The sequence below is a fragment of the Odontesthes bonariensis genome, chromosome 5, assembly GCF_027942865.1.
Source record: "Odontesthes bonariensis isolate fOdoBon6 chromosome 5, fOdoBon6.hap1, whole genome shotgun sequence".
In the NCBI taxonomy this organism is placed as follows: Eukaryota; Metazoa; Chordata; class Actinopteri; order Atheriniformes; family Atherinopsidae; genus Odontesthes; species Odontesthes bonariensis.
The window spans coordinates 24,055,697-24,070,958 of record NC_134510.1 but is presented as its reverse complement, the minus strand read 5'-3'; the positions used below and the strand labels follow the sequence as shown (position 1 = coordinate 24,070,958).

The 15,262-nt window shown below is 38.7% G+C and overlaps 2 protein-coding genes across 2 annotated transcripts; one reads left to right on the top strand and one right to left on the bottom strand.

Annotated features, from left to right (window-relative positions):
* Positions 1-6: 6 nt before the first annotated feature.
* Positions 7-2,934, bottom strand: LOC142380035 (uncharacterized). The gene is made up of 4 exons (XM_075465502.1): positions 2,508-2,934; positions 2,096-2,150; positions 1,609-1,726; positions 7-1,501 (listed from the first exon to the last, which is right to left on the bottom strand). The coding sequence occupies exons 1-4, from the start codon at positions 2,802-2,804 to the stop codon at positions 1,468-1,470; spliced, it is 504 nt and encodes a 167-aa protein (XP_075321617.1). The 5' UTR covers positions 2,805-2,934; the 3' UTR covers positions 7-1,467.
* A 104-nt stretch (positions 2,935-3,038) lies between these two features.
* Positions 3,039-8,607, top strand: LOC142380034 (uncharacterized). The gene is made up of 4 exons (XM_075465501.1): positions 3,039-3,687; positions 4,911-4,965; positions 5,106-5,220; positions 5,326-8,607. Exons 1-4 carry the CDS (start codon positions 3,394-3,396, stop codon positions 5,507-5,509), a joined length of 648 nt encoding a protein of 215 aa, XP_075321616.1. The 5' UTR covers positions 3,039-3,393; the 3' UTR covers positions 5,510-8,607.
* Positions 8,608-15,262: the final 6,655 nt, after the last annotated feature.

Here is a 15,262-nt window from a genome sequence, read left to right as displayed (position 1 = left end):
GGTGGATTTGTGTTCTTTGAGCCTTTATTAGGAAAACTGCAGCATTTAGTGAGCACAATCCATACAAGAGTGAGGGGTATTTTTTCTTTTCGTCTTACCGAAGGTATGTTTTTAATGGAATCTTGGCTTATGTAAATAGAATAAACAAGTCAAAATGTAAAACCTTTGCATTATGTATAATGTATAATGTACATAATGTATAATGTGTATAATGTAAAAATGGAATTCTACATGATGGCAGTGGCAGCACGTCCACAAATCGCAGTCAGTAAATTGAGCAAAGTGCATATAAAACATAGGCTACATATACCAATAAAAACACACAACATAAGCTTTGGTATACAATTTTGTGAATGGGCAGCCCCCAAATATACAAAATTTCATAACATCAAATAAACTTAAAACATAATATGACTTCAAGACCCACTCTTGTAACAATTTTTACACAACCACAAGTTTTTTTAATTTTAAATCTTTATTTTCATTTTTTTATTTAAATCACTTTCTTTTTTATCTTTAGAAATGCAAACTGGTAAAACTGCGAAGTTCACTTGAAGTAACACAAACTTTTTTGGTATTATGGGCAAATTTATTTGCAATGTGAGAACCTTGGTTCTGCACTAGGGGGAGTTAAAGGAACGATTCAGCAACCGTTTGCTTCAACAAAGAATTATGAGAGTAATTTAATGTAGTGTTTCAAACATTTGCACACATCATGCATGCTTAGTATGTCCATTGTTTGTCCGTTTAACCAACAGTTAGCATAGTTCTTTAAGTTTAAGTTAAATTGGATGAGAACACCCGAGACCTCGTCACCCAAGCCGCTCAAGATTCCACAATGTGAAGGCCAAATACGAAGGATATCAAATTCTAATCATACTTGAAAGATGTGTTTATCTGACCGTACAGTTGTCATTCATTCCGTCTTTGACATATTCTGAAATTATGGCTCATTTCCATGAAGCACAAGATGTTATACCACTAAACATGGTATAATCACTATAATATTCCAAATACCAAAGCCCAGATATTAACCTGATGACGAGCACTTTCAGGTACAATTGTTCACAAGTGTTTCACAAAGTGCTGAGCCACCCGAAAATGTATGCTACAGATGCTGCAGGCACGTTGGTTCACGTAGCTTATGAATAACAACATATAGCTGGTAATAATGCTACATGATAGCCAAGTTAATCTATTTGTGAATGCTGTGAAATCACAAGGATATGTCAAAGTGTTTTGACTTATCCAAAGGCTAGACTAGCCACAACCACCTCATACAACTGCATAACAAGATCATATGCAACCTATTTCCCCAATCCACGAAATTGTCTTCATCGACCTTATCATCATAAAAAAAAAAAAAAAAAACATATATGGTCAAAACACCATAAAGTTACAATAATATATGTCAATGGTGTGCTTCTTGAAAAAGTTCAGTCTCCCACGATTAGATTTGAGCAGATTTCATTTTGGGGCCTCGGGCACGCCACACAATTTCCTGCAAAATTAAACATAGAAATAGAAAGACATAGAGTTAAGACATCCTTCGTCAACTACCTGACCATACACTTTATTCTTTATGCAAATAGGTGATTCACATCTTACTTTGCTTCTGCGTTGGTCATGTCTGCATAGGCACAAAGAGCTTTGTCTCTGTCCAAAATCTCTTGTTTCAAGGACTGAATTTCCCCCTGAGCTTTGCTCTTCGCCTCTTCATGATTAGCTGAGAAAGTAACAGAGAGAAACAAATTAGTGCAAACTGAGAGTTTCTATACTTAATGTTATAAACTGGCCCTTTAGGCTGAAAACATACAAGAATTTGACTGTTACTAAGCTAAATAATCCTACGTGGCAGCTAACTTAAGGTCTAATTCCTGACACAACTGGTTCATCCAGTAATCAGAGCCATGCAAGGTACCTTTGTGTTTGTCAGAGATTTGAATAACTAATAAACATAGAAGATAAACAGCCAGCTGGGCTTTTAAACATGCCATCCGAGAGCAGAGACAGTGTTTGTCTTACCATCTACATCAGTGTGGACTTGCCCGTGTAAGGGAACAGAAGCAAACTATTATGAATCTTTCTGACTTACCTTTGACTGTAGCGATGGCCTCTTCTAGTTCTGTCTTCCTCTTGCCAGTGTTAACCTAAAAAGGTAATAGTCATTTGTCAGTTGTTGGATTATTGTGTTGATTGAGGAAAGAAAACATAGGCTAAATAAAAACAAATATTTTTGAGTGAAACAAAATATAGATGCATTATGTGGATCCCTACAGACAATGTAAGACATAGGACGGTCAGTATATGCACTAACAGTGTGTGTATGTATGTGTGTGTGCGTGTGTGTGTGTGTGTGTGTGTGTGTGTGCGTGTGTGTGTGTGTGTGTGTGTGTGTGTGTGCGTGCGTGTGTGTGCGTGTGTGTGCGTGTGTGTGTGTGTGTGTGTGTGTGTGTGTGTGTGTGTGTGTGTGTGTGTGTGTGTGTGCGTGCGCGCGCACGCCTTGCCTTCTCTGCGTTACAGGTCTCCAAAGTCTGATCCAACTCCTGTACCGACTTCTCAATCTCGGCTTTCTTTTGTTTCAGCTCCTCCACCTTTGAGTTGGTGGACTCCAGCGATGTCCTCAGCTCCTGGATTTTATTTTTAATCTCCACGATGGAGTTCTCTTTTTTCTTGACGTCCGCCGCGTCCTCTCCCAAGCGCGTTCTCAGTGTACGCAGGGACAGCTCCTGACGCACGGTCTGGAAAACCATCGCGCCCAACACCATGACGCACAGCACGACAAAAAAACCCGCCAGCTTCATCTTGGTTTATACTAGATCAATGCGTTGGTGGGCGACTGGCGGTGTGAAGGCCGCTGGTGATCATTACGGAACTTCCTCTATACTGCACGCGCTTGTGGCTCCTCCAAGTGATAAGGTGCGAGTGACCTGCTTTACCTGCTTATCCAGTAGGGCGGGACATTCCACCTTGCTTCCTTGATGACTCTTTCTTTAGCTCCGGTTGACGCGCACTTCTATAAATGCCTTGTATATTTTTGCATCACGATCATGATGCTTCTTATTATTATTATAATTTCAAGATTAAAGCTGCTGATGATTAAAAACTCTGGTCAATAATTCTTTATCAGATTGTCTGCCGTCCTGTTCGTCTTTTGGACCGCATACAGGAAGAGGGCGTTTCTTATAAGAGAACGCTTTCTTTTACCTAAAAAGAAAGGGAGAAGAGCAGGTGAATCATAGACTACTTTGTCAGCCCCATACAAAGAGGTGTCACCAGGGACGCGGGAAGGGCAGCTTTGCATTTAGGTACACCTGAAAGTTAAACAAGTCGCACTGTCATACCTGCAGGAAGAGCTCTTGCAATCCTCAATCAAAAACCCAACTCCGCAGGATGAAGGTGCAAATTGTTATACCTATGGCAATACTTATGTCAGTTGCTTTGATGGGGGTCATGAAAATACGGATAAAGGAGCAGGAGAAGGCGCAAAAGCGGAGCAGGTTTGAGGGCATCAAACTGCGGGTGACCAACGATGTTCTGAGTGAGTACCAGAATGAGCAGGCAGAGAAGCAGCACCTGCTGGAAAAGACTAAGCGCGACCAGGTAACATTGGCGGAAGAAGAGACCAATCTCCAGACCAGAGCAGACAGGACAAAGGGAGACGTTGACCACTGCCAGGAAGGCAAGGTGGGAATATGGCTACAAATGATCCCAAGTGGTTAAGGAATGCCCATAACTGGGCTTATGTTGCAAGATACGTTGATCTACAGGGTGAAGGTTTTTATTTGATTTGGAGATGTTTGTTACACATGCACCCAAAAATAGATCAAAGCACATCCTATGAAGCCACAAGTGATTATTTCTTTCAAAAACGTCTATCTTATATGTGTTTATATACACAGCCTTGTAACAAACGTTTGTGTGCATCGTCCATATATTTGTGTTGATGTAAATTATGTAACCAGCTTGAAAAGAGTCATTGTAATATCTAATATTTAAACAGTTAATCATCGGCCGTGTCTTTTCATTCCATATTTTCAGACAGAACTTTGACATTTAACAGAGCAAGTTTTCAGTCTTTACATTATTTATACACCAGATCGTATCCGTTCATAGAAATGTATACAGAACTATTTTTGATATTTGTCCCACTCTTGCATTTTTATTTTATTTGATATGATCATATGTATTGATATTGTAATGAAATTCCTTTTACAAGGGACGTAAGCTGGATGTCTTAAATACTTTTCAAGCAGCACATGCTTAAATTGGCAAGAAAAAATCTCTTCCAAATGACATGTGCTTAGTGGACCACACCACTGTGAATACATATCTGCCTTAATAAAATGACAGGTAATAACATTTGTAAGTAGTTTTTGAACACTTGAACTCACTCAGTAATTTAGGAGGAAGTTGTACATCTGACTCACCTGTGCTTTTCTGTAAAACTGGATGTAACTTGATATATAATATCCTCATGACTCTCTGTTGTGGAAATAAATTCTCCAAAGCTTGATGTTTTAATTTTGACTTGGTTTACAAGGAATGTTTCATAGCCTGTTTTACTATTAGTAGCACCAATTGGAAAAGCAGGCTGGTTCTTTGTGACCAGGGAACGACAATAAGTCTACAGCACCACTTAACATCAGATTTCCTTGTCTACGCTACTATACTGTAAAAAGACATATGTGGTTTAAAGTGATTTACAATCACCTTCTGTACTCAAGGCAGGCAGGCCATGTCTTTAATTGGGTCAAAAACTAACTCCTCCTGCTGATATTCACATGGCTCTTTTAATTCCTGCAAGCAAAAGAAAACAAAACATGGAGCAGTAATAAAAAAAGTTATTTTAATTTGGGGCCAATGCTCCCATGACAGACTGAAGTTTATATTCTTTTCTCCATTTGCAGAAATTGGATACAGATAAGCTGGCAGTAATGGAAACAGACCTAAATAATGAGAAAGGTGAGTGATGCTTTATAGTCCGGCATGTCAAACATGGTGATGCATTCCGCATTTGATGGAAGACACTTTGCACTTATGCATTTCTATGTATCTCATCTGAGTTTGGTGAAAAATGCTATTATGTATGGTAACACTTACAGCTGTATCTGAGAAGGAAATGACTGACTTGAACACACAAATAGCTCAAATGAAAAAGGAACTGGCAGAACGGAGCCCAGTGTGCAACCTTTTGAAGAATGAACCGTCACCAGCAAGGTATGGTTACTTCTTCACTGAAATAAATCTGCAGAATAAATTCACACAACCATCATCATATCTGTGCACTCACTGCATTCTCTACTGTTGAATTTCACCTCAAAGAAAAATGTGTGAATTCAAAGAGGATAGTAAGGCTGAAGAAAAAAAGGCAGAGGCCCCAAAGCAAGAGGAGCCAAAGGCAGAGGCCCCAAAGCAAGAGGAGCCAAAGGCAGAGGCCCCAAAGCAAGAGGAGCCAAAGGCAGAGGCCCCTAAACAAGAGGAGCCAAAGGTAGAGGCCCAAAGATAAGGAAATGCAAGATTTCTACTTGAAAGCACTCACCTCTTCCAGAAAAAAAGGCATATTCCACCATGTTTTCATAGGGGATCAGCATTTATGTTTACATGGACATGAGCATCCTGGTTTTCATCCTATTTGAGGTGAGATGGAGAACAGACAGATCTAATTTTACATGTCCCACTGTGCATGAATACTTAACATTTAATTACTGATCACTGCATGCCTCAGCACAGTCATCCTTGACGTTTAAAAACACAAGGTGGTTGTCTTGAATGGTTCGTCTGACTGCATGTGACACTGGGCTGAAATAGACAAGTTTCATCCTTTTCTCCCATCTAGTTACCAGATATGATGAACTCTTTTATCACCAAATGTATAAATTGTGTTTCTTCATTGGTGCAATTTGTTGTCCTCTGTTGTCCTGTTGCCGCACCAATACTTCTGCTTCTCTGTATTTTATTTATTTTAAGGCTTTACACATTGGCTTGCTGTCTGTATAAATAAACATGCCTCGCCTTACCCTGCTGTGACATAACTGTTTTGAGAATAAGTGCCAACATGTGGGCCATGTTGTATGCAAACGGATAAATGGATAACACGAATGACCATTTAACAAGCACACACCTCTTACAGGAAACATATTTTTTTCTTTTTTAAATCTACACAATGACCACTAACTACACATAGAAATAACACAGTGTAAAACACGCTGTTATACAATAGCTTCAGACAATTATTCTTCCTTTTCAAGCATAGGGAGTATTTTATTGCTATATATATTACTATTATTAACTAAAGCTGTGAAATTTTTCTTTAAATGTAAGGGCTGGTTTGTCATGAAATAACATAAAATGAGATTACATTGAGAGAATTATCAGACATCTAATCTGTCAGAACAGTAGTGTTACGGAGTAATTACAACTCAGAGTAGTGTTATCCTTACCAACTGTGACCAGCATGTCTCATGTATATTTAGTTTACTTGCTGAGTTCACTGACGGATTTGTGGACAGTAAAAAGAGCTTTAAAATTGAAATTGACCAAGCTCAAGTGTTTAGCTACCATCAAACTGAAACCAGGAGTAGTGAAATGCCGTTAGGAAAAGCCAACAGAATATACCGTGCTTCAAAATAAGACGCGAACATAAGTGAAAAGCAGAACATGTCAAACAAAAAGGTCAAAACTGAAATACTAACTAAATAGTCAAATTCGGTTGTATCTTTCCAAATCGTACAAAAAAGGGCTGACTGAGTATGATGAGTAAATAATAATCCAGGAATTGAATTTGTCAACACACACTGATCACAAAGTACACAATAGTCGGGATGTTGGGCTGCAGACAATGGTTGTAAAACACCTGTCACACCTGCATCCTGCTCGCAAAGGTAAGTAATAAAAGCACACAAACAGACAGCAAAAAGAGCACTGCTCAACATGCCATGGACGATACTGATATCTCTCTTTTCACCATTTAGTGACTGAGTAGTTTGTTTACTGTATTTGCTTGATATTTGACTGCATGTAAATTTGGGAGGCATGTTGGGAAATCAGTGTCTGGCAACATGTCAAGAGACGCTTGTTGTTTCTACTGTCATCATTCCACTTGCATCTGTTCCTGTGTCTTCTGCAGTGCTTACTGTTTTTGGCCTTTAGTTGCTGTCATCCAGTTATGGTCTAAGTTTTTTTTTTTTCCTCTTTAGATAACATAAGTTAGATAAGGCCTCCATCGCTGAGGCTGAAAGCACAGAGATAGGTATTGAATAATCCTTGTTAACCTTGTCTGCCTCTTTCCTTTTAGTGAACCTGCCCCTGGGCTTGTGTGTATGTGTGTGTTGGGGGTGGGCGGTTGAGAGGATTAGGCGGGGGACCAGATCACTGACCAATCAGAAACCTTAAAACCTCCGTCACTTTCATTAGACTTTGCTCAGTTTTATTGTTTAAGCTGCAGCACTGCAGCCTCCATTCTGCTTGATTATAAATCTTTATTGTTTCTGGTGGTGTTATTTGTAAAATGTTGTGCTGTGATTGTGCGTATGTATAATTAGTCTTTCAGTGAATAGTAAGAAATCCTGATTTCTCATAATAGAAGAAAAAAAAACATCTGCATGACAGAGGTGTCTTTTCATCCATAAAGAACATTTTCATGAAGGTAAATTCTTGGACCTTCTGTGAGGTTCTACATATAGTAAATCTGATGTTTATATGAGATGCTTTGTTACCATATTAATGTTTTTATTTTAGCAGGAGAAGAAAAACAGAAAAACACAAGGAGATATATTGGGAAAATTAAATACAACTAAAGGAACCCATTTGCTTAATTACATTATTGCACAAACATGATTATAAGCTTGATTAGACTCAACACATGTGGCTCATTGCTTTTCAGGGTTACATTTTTTTTCATGTTGTGATTTCACGGTCATTTCTATTTATGTTCATGTTTTCTTACACGATGTGTCCTGATGTTAAACGTCTGTAGGGTTTTATTTTTTTCCAAAGTGAGATCTTCCTTAATCACACAGTGGAAAAGGTTTCACTCTCCTCCTCTGTGATGATTCTTTCTGATCCAAATGTAAAAATCTATCTGTAGAATTGGTTGACAGTCACACAGAGATCAGTTCAACTTAATCATGTTCAAAATTCAAACCTTTACCAATGATGAGAGCAGGACAGACTAATAACTGTGAAGCTTGGACTAAAGCAGAACTAATGATTTTCTTCATAAGTCTTTCAAAGACTGAAGTTTTAGAAAAGTGTACCGCTGATTTACTAAACTTTCATGAAACAGATCTAAGTTATTTTGTCACTTCCCGCCATCCTGTTATGTCTCACCTTGCCTCACACTGCCCTCCATCTGTTGCAGATTAAAATACTCCCCTCAGGCTCAAAGTGAGCCAATCAGGGGCTATCATTCCACCCCAATAGGCACGCAAGGTCAAAGCCGGAGCAGATACAGAGATGACAGAGAAAAAACTCAGCCTTACTAATGTCTCCGTTACTCATGAAATGTATTGTGGAAATTAATGTTAATCTGTAGACATGTAGAATGTGTGGCACCCTGTCCACCACCAATAAATGTTTGAAATAGGAAAAAATTCCACATGAGGGATTTTTCTGTTACTGTAAAGAAGTGGATGGCTCTATGACTCACGTTTTCAGTCTCTTTATTATTAATCTTTTCAGCTGCACTCATTCTACTTCTGCAGCCTCCTAAAAAAAACTGAAAACAAAACCATGACCTATCCACATATGAGAATACTGTATTCTTTATTGACCATCATATCTGACAGATGAAGCGGATTCAACACATGTGGGAGTCCCACACTTCCCCCGAACACAGTCCAACATCCTGAGGCCATACTGACAACAGAGGTCACTGCGACTTCAGTTTATCCTGATTCAACCCAGATATTACTAAATGTACATTGATGCATATAATATATTACCAGAGATCTGGTGTAAAACTGGCCTTTTAAAAATAAAAACCTACTCAAACATCACATTTTAGAACACACAAACACATTTATTTTCTTATCTTACCAAGGTTTCATATGTAAATATCTAGCTCCTTCAATTCATTTGTAGATCGTTTACATAGGTTATAAATAACGTATTGAAAATAACCTTTTTTTCTCAGTACACGCCACAAAAACAATTATACAGAATTACGTTAATCTCCAGGGTTGCTTCCACTGCTGTCAAGTAGGCACAGTGGAATAAAAAGTAAGATTTTTAGTGGCATATCAAGGTGTAAATGGGGTGACACCCACTCATCACTTCCTTCTATCACTTATACACTCTGTAACTCCAGGGTTTAAGGACAGTGTGGGTTTCTGTATTTCATAACATTAAGAAAATCAACTTGTTGCACAGCCAGAGAAAAAAACAGCACTTGCTTATTTGTAAAGATAGAAGCTCCAATATTCAGTAAGTAGTAGATGCTCTATTTCATTTTGGGTAATGTAAAGAAAATTGTCATAGAGGCATATCTAAAGCTATATATTAGATAAGTGACACAGACATCCAGTGTATTGAAAGATAAAGGACACTCATAGGCATACAAACATAACAAAACATACATAGACTGCAGCAACACAACATTGAAAGCATAATAAACCTCAGACCTTACATCTGAATATCGTATATCTAACTTTGGTTGTGCTCTTCTCTGGCACCACAGTGAAAAGTGTTTAAGTGTTTAAGACACTTTTCACTGTGTGTCTTTTACTTTAAGACACATTCTCTTAGTTTGTTTAATGACTTAGAGGAGGCAGTGATTTCATCCTTTATCTTTTGATACATTTAAAGTTGATATTAGTGACAAAGGACATTATGAAGTGACCGTCACGTTGGACGTTTGTCCTCCCTGCAGGCAGTAACTCAAAGTTATTTGGCTCTGCATACACAGTCGTGTGTGTGTGTGAGTGTGTTTGAGTGTGTTTATGTATTAGGGGTCACAGTAGAATGAACATCACATGTATTGATCAGGCTAATGTGGGGTGGAAAGGCTCCGGGCCACAGCAGCTGATCAATATACCTTTAATTACACGAGTGTGAGTTTGTAAGTTACTGAAAGAGTGAATATTGGTGACACCCCCCCCCCCCCAAAAAAAAAAAATCACTCACAGGACTGTATATATATGAATGCTGTCCCACTGAGGGAAAAGCTCACAGGACCACACAGCCCTCAGTCGCTTTTTTACAACTGAGCACCCCATCAATGTCTGCCATTTTCTCTTTTTCTTTGAACCAACATTTAATTGAGACGACAGGATGATGCCATGTGTGGATAAAGGGAATAAGTAAGTATCTTCCTTTTGTTTTTGTACATGACGTTGAAGAGATTTTCCATCTCTGTGTTTTCTGAAGCAAAGAGACACAGATCTCAAATGCCAACAGGCTCTCTAATTTTCTGTTTTAGCCCCGGAGGCTACTCCTGTGTCATTTTTCAGCTAAACAGGTTGTTCAGGTCTCATAAAGTCAGTTTAAAACCAACAAATTGATTGTGTGATGTCATTTTTGTCATGACCCTCCCTTTTTTAAAACTGAAATGTGCGTTTTATTTGTCGCAGGGCTTTCCAGTCTGCTGGGCTCTCTCTGATTGGCTAGAAGCTGTGTGATATGTTTGATATTCGGTTGTTCTTGTGTTTTATCATGTCAACTAAATATCAGACATATTCCTACAGAGTCTAAGCACTGACTTCTGATATTTGCTGTGGCTCTGAAGAGAGGCCTTTTGGGTCGGCCATTCAGGTAACTGGTTGTGGTTGGTAAACTTTTCAAGTGCACTTTACACAGTTAGTCAGACATTGAAAGTAGAACAATGCTTATCAGAATAGATGCATTTATTTCAACATTTTCAGTATCGGGCTCGTGTTAATTATTAAGCCTCTCTTTGTGCTTTGAATGAAAAACATGAACCTGAACATCAGGTTTCACCACATACTTGCTTTACTTTTTCACAAACACACACACACACCCATATTAAGTTGTTTACCTGACAAAGAAGACACTGTAGATCTCCATGTGCAAAGATATCCTGGTCTGTGTGCAAATAAGTGTGTTGCTGCCTCCACACAGGTTTTGGACAAAGAATTATGAAAAGGCCAAATGTTGCCAAATAATTGCATTTGTCTTTTTAAAGCAGGACAAGGTGAGAGTTTTTACCCCCTCAACTTTATTCTCACCATATAGTCTAAAGTGTGTATCTGATGACAACTTTGAAATTTTAGCTCCATAGCTGCTCTTGAGAAACCTTTTTTTTTCTATTTTATTAGTAGAAATCTATAAATATTCACCATTTGTCATGTGTGATTCTGTCTGTTCAGGGCTTAAATAAAGTCTGATGGTGTGTTAATATCTTCCAGAGTGATTCATTACTGTGTCTGCATGCCTGATTTACATCATATTGCATCAGCTACAGCAAGCTACTGCTTCAGCTGCTAATTATATGCTTTAATCAGTTCATCTTACATAATGATGAGATGCTTTTGGATTTTTTTCCCTACAATAAAACTTATCCCCTCCCATTCAATAAATGCTTTAAAGGTCCATCCATCCATCCATTATCTATACCGCTGAATCCGTCGGTCGGGTCGCGGGGGGGCTGGAGCATATCCCAGCGGTCAAAGGGCGAGAGGCAGGGTACACCCTGGACAGGCCGCCAGTCCATCACAGGCTTTAAAAGTCATTGTATTATATAACTGTCAGTGTTTAAGAGCATGATAAGTAACATCCCGATGTGCCTGTTGGAGCATAGGATGGAAAATCATGCTCCCTGATGTGAGTAGTAATATGTTTTTTAATCGAATGAATTGCTGTGTTACATCGTGTCATGCAGTGCTATTTCTATTAACTTTAGGTGAAGAACTATAATGTAGATTAATGCCACTGAAGCATTGTGGCCAACCCTCCATGCTGACCAAAAAAAAACATTAAAAAACATAAAATCAAAACAGTGAAGAAGCTGGATTGGCTTGTCAGAGGTCATCGAAGGCAATCTTTTGAAAATGTAAAAGCAAAACACCGAGGTCAATGTGCATGGAGAAACAGCAGAGATTAAGTCTGCGGTTCTGCAGTTAACTTTGCTGAATTTATCAGTTACTCTGACCATGAAGAAAAGAGGTACATAAGCTACCATGGAGACAAACAACCATGCACACTCACACTCACTCACTCATAAGGTAGATTTAGAATCACCTATCAACCTTGCATGCATGTATTTGGATTACCCGGAGAGAACCCACAGCGTGAACACTCAAACTCCACACAGAAAGGCCCCAGCCTGTGAGGCGACAGTGCTGTCCGCCACACCACCGTGCAGCCCCTAACCCAGATCAGGCCTTTTTTTTTTAAATGTAATGGCTTTGATCATCAAACGGAGAGAGGGCAGGAAAGTGAGCATGACATGCAGTGAAGGACCACAGGTCACGGGTCTAATCCGGGTGGGCTTTGATGGAACTGTGAATTTCACTTCCGTGTCAGCTCAGTCAGCAACCACCCAAGTTGGACCCCAGAATATTTATTACATTTATTCCATATTCCTATGTGTGTATAGAGCTTTATTTTAGCTAGCACTCAGTAAAATACCACGATTATATAGTATAAATTTAGAATACTTCCTATAATAGTACTTGATCATCTTTTATTGTGTGATGCAAGTTGATAAAAACATCAGTGAAGCTACCAAGCTCATGGAAATGGCTGACATGGCCAATATTTCCTGTATAAACAAACGTTTCTTCTTTTACAATAACACTTTCTTTTCAGGGTGATGCTGTAGATGGTGGGCCACCTCCTAAAGCCAGACACACAAACTTTTCTTTTAACTTCTAACGTCAGGAAAGACTAAATCCCCTGGACACTTACTGACCTTGGGACTTTCTTTTTCAGTTCAATTTACCCTTTTATTTTGGCATCAAAAGATCAAAAACATTTCAAGAGAAAAAAACTCTACAATTCACTATCAGTTTTGAATCAGCTGACAGCAGACTGAGCAGAAAATACTTGCAGTGCTTGGTGAGTGAATTCATCTGCTCCACGGTGTCACATATCTGATCATTTAAGAGCTTAACAGTTCTACACAGCAAAAGGTTAGTTTGTTTAAATCATTCCAGCACATTATGTATGTTTAATTAGGTTATTTTGTTTAAGACACATTAACAGACCACAAAGTTAAAAAATGTAACCAATATAGTTCTTGATGATGAAAAGAAGACTCGTCACACAAACAAGTATCTGTACCTCATCTGTAAATTGTAATCAATTCGTTGAGGTACTTTAAGGTTCTTGTCTGTGCAGTCTTTATTAAATTACAATATCCAGCTTCTCATTTACAGTAATAATGAAGTTATGTTTGTAAAGTTATGTTTGTAAATGTATTTTTAGGTTGCTCATCCAGTCTGTCCACTGCTGTCTCCCATGCTCTTTTTGCTCTTTTATTGCAACAGCCCGGTTGGTTGGTTTAATATTTTGCTATAATTATATTTCATAAGCTCCATTACTAGCTGTCACTGATAGTATCCAGAATAACGAGCAGACATGGTCCAATAAGAGTGCCAGAATATCTGTGATCAACTACATGGTCTAATATTCAAGCTTGGCTTCACCCAGTCACCCCTTGCCGTTATGGTTTGGCCGATGTAAAACCAAAAGAGCCAGGATGCTCTGAATGGTCAAGCCTAGCTATTGGTCTTATTCTGGATTTCTGAATTTTGCTTTGGTGAAACAGCCCTCTGAGCTATAGTCACTTTTGAGGACCAGCTCCAGGTTTAAACAGATGATCAAGGATCAGTTTATTTAAATTAAAAAAAAAAGTAAAATCCCTCTCTCACTGTCCCTCTGCAAATATATTATTTGTGTTGGAAACGATCTGAATTGTGTGTGTCAGATTAGGGCTAAAGTAAGCTTTGAGGCGGTGAAATCTCGATAATGACAAATCTGTGTGTGCCTGCGTGTATATGCATGTGCACATGAGTGCATGTTATCAGTCGACTCAGGATGGTTTATTCAAACAGATCTCAGCACAAAGATAAAAAAAGAAACGCACAGCTCCAATCTAACCAAGAGGCTTTCTGATGTCATCCACAGCCACCTCCCCACCTCCTGAAAAAAAAACCTCCCAATGACGCACACCACAGAAATTCTAAGTAAAACTAAACTGAAGTCACCTGAATCATTAAAAAACATCTTGATATTCATATCATTTGTGCGAATATTCCTTAATGATGTAAGATGAAACTGGATAAAATGCATCAGTGAGCTTAAGACTTAGTCATTAAGGAGAAACAATTAGAATATCAGGTTTCAAAGATAAACACACAAACCTGACCTTTTTCATCTTAATTTTTTATGAGAGGGGTCAAGGGTCGATGTTTACTCTTCTACACACACATTCACCCTCTTGGCTGAACAATAGGCCAATGCCTGGTTGTCCTATAGGTGCGTCTCCAGCATTATCTACCGATCAGGTCAAATGGCATCCACTGAGAAAAATGTTATCTGAAAGAGTGCACACTGTATACTCTGGGGCACTGTCTCGAGAAGCAGCAAAAAAGGGAATGACGAATATTGTGGTAACAATGCTTGTGTATTTCTGCGTGTCTGCGTGCTGCATGTGTGCATGCGGTTGCCAAAGAAAATTAGCTGACAAATGGCACAGTATAAATGTCTGAGACTGCAGGGAGAGAACATCAGTTCAAGAGGGGCACTCAGGAGGAGGTTCAAAGAGCCAAAAGGCAAAAAGAGGGATTATAGAAATAAGAAGAGGGTGAATTAAACAAAGAGGAGCATTCGGAGAACTCACAGACAGTAAGGCAACAGAGAGTTTTTTTATAGGCAGTGCTGGAAAACTCTGAAATAGGTAAGATGAGCAGCCTGATATCTGTCATCTAATTTTTTCTTGCTTTTGATTAATTACCAAGATTTGTGATGTTTTTCCCCAGAAATGGCAAACACAGCAGGAGTACTCTTGGCTTCACTCTTGTTCCTGAGAGCCAGTCTGCCATGTTTTTCTGCGTATAACAGTGGTGAATGCTTCTTCAATACAAAAGGTACTCTGTGTGTGTATGTGAATGTTCATTACAGAAGATAAAGTTTCCTCTTAGATCATACGTGCACCTATCACGCAGCAGTAAATATTGGATAAATACTGTTTTTTTTTAAGGCTGTTTGTTCCTTGATTAGATACAAATGTGTATTTTTGTACTAAACCAGACTTGTGTGTTTCACAGTAGATTCTTCTTTTACGTTCATCAGTTTATCT